The sequence below is a fragment of the Syzygium oleosum genome, unplaced genomic scaffold, assembly GCF_021117445.2.
Source record: "Syzygium oleosum isolate NSW1041296 unplaced genomic scaffold, Sole_v2.1 Sole_v2.03, whole genome shotgun sequence".
Classification (NCBI taxonomy): domain Eukaryota; kingdom Viridiplantae; phylum Streptophyta; class Magnoliopsida; order Myrtales; family Myrtaceae; genus Syzygium; species Syzygium oleosum.
Genome location: NW_026607487.1, coordinates 17,672,486 through 17,677,184, shown reverse-complemented (window position 1 = coordinate 17,677,184; position 4,699 = coordinate 17,672,486). Strand labels below are relative to the sequence as shown.

General features: G+C 46.8%; 1 protein-coding gene across 1 annotated transcript; it reads left to right on the top strand.

Annotated features, from left to right (window-relative positions):
• Window positions 1-389: 389 nt before the first annotated feature.
• LOC115671884 (polygalacturonase 1 beta-like protein 3) lies at window positions 390-2,789 on the top strand. Its single transcript, XM_030593556.2, has 2 exons — window positions 390-721; window positions 823-2,789. The coding sequence occupies exons 1-2, from the start codon at window positions 683-685 to the stop codon at window positions 2,668-2,670; spliced, it is 1,887 nt and encodes a 628-aa protein (XP_030449416.1). The 5' UTR covers window positions 390-682; the 3' UTR covers window positions 2,671-2,789.
• Window positions 2,790-4,699: the final 1,910 nt, after the last annotated feature.

Genomic DNA, 4,699 nt, shown 5'->3' with positions numbered 1-4,699 from the left:
AAGTGCTTGTGACTAGAACTTTCGCCATTACATGGAAACAAAAAGCATTAGCGGCTAAGCGCGTCGGCGCATCACAAGGGCGACGCACGGGCCGACAAAGGCAAGGCCACGAGGTCCGGAGACGCGGCACTCTCGTGAGCAGCCGTCCACGGAAGTGGTAGTCGTCATCGTCTTCACCGAGAGAGAGGAACGAACAGAGGGGTCAAAGAGCTTCGAAATCCTACCAAACTGGTCATCAGCATCAGCAGTCTGTTCTCTGTAGCTTCTAAAGCTTCCTATGAAGCTCATGCTATGGACTCGAGGGACTTGAGGGAGATTTTAGAATAAGCTAAGACTATCCAAGTAAGGCAAACTTCATGATCAAGGCTTCAGAAACATACGCCATCAGAATAAGAAGTTCATACTAGGAAAGCAAATCTAAGACGAACGAAATAAACCAAGATATACAATAGCAGAATCCTGGCAAACAACCGATATCCACCGAAATTAGGAAATATTTCCGTGGAGGAATATGAATAAATCTTTATAGCTACAGAAGATATCCCAGCAGAGATTTCCCAATTAATACTTGTATCATATCTCTCCACCTATAAATAACTCGGGCTCAGATAATCTAACCAAAACCAGCAATACAACATCCTGACCCAGTCCTAAAGTTCAAGCTCAAACTCAAACGCAACCAATGTCTCTCTTCCTCCTCCTCTTGCTTTCTTCTTTCAGCGTGAGTCGAGCTCTGACCTCTGTGTTCATGTCGCACATGCTGTTTCTTTCTGTGCTCAGTATCGCTCACTGATGTTCTCTTCTCTTCTTGTCCCAATGCAGGTTGCTTCCGCCGCCCATGCCAATCCGTTCACTCCCAAGGCGTACCTCGTCCGCTACTGGAACCAGCGCGTCGCCAACGACCTCCCCAAGCCGCCCTTCCTCCTGTCCAAGGCCTCACCCCTGACCGCCACGGACGCGGCGGCGTTCGCCAAGCTCGCCGCCCGAGGCGCCATCTCCGCCCACCTCCCGTCCTTCTGCGCCGCGGCGCGGCTGCTTTGCTTCCCGGAGTTGCCATCGGCCGCCACCCTGGAGAGGCACGACGGGGACTCCAACTTCGCCGGTTACTCCAACGAGAACTTCACCAACTACGGGACCAAGCGGGTCGGCGGGCGCGACTCGTTCAAGGCCTACTCCGTCGAGGAGAACCTGCCCGTCAGCTCGTTCCGCCGGTACAGCCGCGGCTCGGAGACTCACCGCGATGAGTTCTCCGTCTACGGCACTGAAGGCAACGTGGCAGACCAGAGCTTCAACGGCTACGGAGTCGCCTCCACCGGCAGCCATGGCGAGTTCGTCGAGTACAACAAAGACGTCAACATACCCAATCTCAAATTCAACAACTACGGCTCCGGTGGTGAAGGAGCATCGCATTCTTTCTCCAGTTACACTGAGGGGACCAATTCCGGGGCCGAGACGTTCGCCACCTATGGCAAGAGCGGAAACAGAACTCCGAACGAGTTCACGGCCTACGCAACTGGCTCCAACAATGTGGGCTCCGGGTTCAGTGGCTACGGCCAAGGCAGTGAAGGCGCGAACAGCAGCTTCACCAGTTACGGCCTCGATGGGAACAACCCCCAGAACAGCTTCAAGGGCTACGGCGACGGTGGCGACGGGGCGGTCGAGAGCTTCAAGACTTATCGGGAGGGAGCCAACGTGGGCGACGACTCGTTCACTTCATACGCGAAGGGCTCGGACTCGGCGAAGGTCAACTTCGCCAACTACGGCAAGTCTTTCAACGAGGGGAGCGATAAGTTCACCGGGTATGGAGGAGCGCCAGGGCAGGCCGTTGGATTCAAGGTCTACGGCGTCAACAACACCTTCAAGGCCTATGATAAGAATACGGTCGCCACCTTCTCTGGCTACACGAACAGAACAACATCGTCCGTCGACGCAAATGCAGCTTTGAGTGGCAAGAACGTAAATAGGTGGGTGGAGCCGGGCAAATTCTTCCGGGAGTCGATGCTGAAGACGGGGACGGTGATGCCAATGCCCGACATTCGGGACAAAATGCCTAAAAGGTCGTTTTTGCCCCGGAGCATCGCATCCAAGTTACCCTTCTCGACCTTGAAGCTCAAAGAGCTCAAGCAAATCTTCCACGCCGGAGAGAATTCCACCATGGAGAAGATCATGGCGGACGCGCTCGGAGAATGCGAGAGAGCACCGAGCCGCGGTGAGTCCAAGCAATGTGTGTCCTCCATTGAGGACATGATTGATTTCGCCACATCGATCCTTGGACGCAATGTGGTGGTTCAGTCCACGGAAAGCATCGAAGGGTCAAACAGCGAGATCCTAATCGGACAAGTCAAAGGGATCAATGGCGGTCGAGTGACTAAGTCAGTGTCATGTCATCAGAGTCTGTTTCCTTATTTGCTCTATTACTGTCATTCGGTTCCGAAGGTCCGAGTGTACGAAGCAGATATATTAGATCCGAAGCTCAAGACCAAGATCAACCACGGCGTCGCCATCTGCCATCTCGACACGTCGGCTTGGAGCGCCAACCACGGCGCCTTCCTCGCGCTAGGGTCAAGTCCGGGACGGATCGAGGTCTGCCATTGGATTTTCGAGAACGACATGACCTGGACAATGGCCGATCGATATCAAAAACGTAAGTATCGAGTAGTTAGGAATTGAGTCGTTTGGGTTCGTCCCGATGGCAAAGGCAAGTTTTGCCGTCACCTCGAGTTAGGTTATCATTGATTTACTTCACCAATATATTTCTTCTGATTTAATGGTAAACTCTGTCAACAACATTTACTGCTTTGTATTTCTTTGACGATGTGCATGGTGCATTCTGGTGCCGGTTTTCGGTGAAAAGTGATGGGACAAAGCACGAAGTCATGTCCCTAGTGTCCCGAGTCTTTTTAAGTCGTAAGGCTAGACGTGCTGTGATCTCATGCGACTCCCAAGGGGCATGGCACGAGAGTGTGAAGTGAATAGTTTCACGTCCTACGTACGTGTCTGGCTTAGTCCAGTAGAGAACAAAAGCAAGTACGAGCTGCGACTTACTCAGCGTGAGGGTTCTGAAAACGAAATTGAAGGCCAACTAACTTCCGGACAACTGCAACACATAAGAGTCTTTGATGTTGAACAGACGAACGTGGGTTGGTCCCTCTCGAGAGATTGTAGCGAGGCCACATAGAGAAGCCATAGCCATTATTTTTTGGGAAAATGACTTAAACAGTCCCTAAACTTTAGCCTAATATTCAATGTGGTTCATGAACTTTTAATTTATTCAATGTAATTCCTAAATTTTTAGTACATGTTCAATTTAGTCCATGTACTATATGAAAATGTTTAATGTAATCCTTCCATTAATTTAAGTTCAGGGACTACATTAAATAATTTCATATAGTTCAGGGATTAAATTGAACATGTACCAAAAGTTCATAGACCACATTGAACAAATTAAAAGTTCAAGGACCACATTGAACATTAGGCTAAAGTTCAAGAATTATATTGAACAAATTAAAAGTTTATTGACCAAATTGCATATTGGGCCAAAGTTCATGGACTATTTGTGTCATTATCCCTTGTTTTTTTGTTGTAAAATTAATGTGAAAATCGATAGAATCTTGCGAAACCATTGGAGAAATAATATTTGCGTGGTTCGATTCGAGTGTCGATGCCTACTCCACGGGAAAAGCCCGCTCATACGCTCGAGTGTTTTCCACAATTAGATTAAAGCCCAAACACACTATTAACAACTCAATTGAATGTAAAGTTCACATCAACAAATCGTCTGTTGTTCAGAGCTCCTTCGTACAGCTCAAGAAAAACTCCAATAAGTCAAATTCACGCTTGAGATCGCTTCGTCCCATAGCACGCACATGTCAACAACACTCGAATCCACGAATGTTTTCTTTGTTCAGAGTCGCTGACCAACTATTCTCTTTGGGCTTTGCTAGCAAAAACGTCTTTGGGTCAATGTAAGAGTAATGACGTGTTATGAGCTATAAATTATTGAAAGGATGAATCCTCACAACAATTTATAACTATTTATTATTTATTTTTTGTGGCTTAGAATGAGCTGTTAATGTTAAAGTGATTAAGGACAATAACTTCATCATTTCTCGTTCTCTTTTTTTCTCAGAAACTACATATTATTTATCAAAGAATGTGAGCCCAGAATCCAAGTTGCCCAAAATAACAAAGAAAAGGAACTTTGACGGAGAAGCAAATTCCTTTGTTATTCCTCTGAAGATTTCAGCCGAATGTAAAGGAGTTTATTTCCTGTTTTCACGAACCAAAGGTGGCAACAATCCGGACTTTCCTAATTAATTTCAACTCGGGTTTCGTTTAATTATTCAAACTCGTGATATAATTTAACAGTTTCCATGTTAATCAGGAATTCTATCCACAAATAGAATGTAAGAGATTTCAGAGGAATACTATACTTACCCATCTTTCCAAGCTTACCCATGCACACATTCGATATGAGACTAAAGGCAAGACTCGAAAGATCTATCGAAAAGCACAATCCCATTATGGAAAGAGACGAGACTAGAGTTACTTTCGTTCTTCGCTTGGGAAAAGTGCCAAAAAAGTCCTAAACCTTTTGCATTAGTGTCAATTTAGTCCTAAACCTTTTTTTGGTGCCAATTCAGTCCTAAACCTTTTGCATTGGTGCCAATTTAGTCCTAAACCTTTTTTTGGTGCCAAT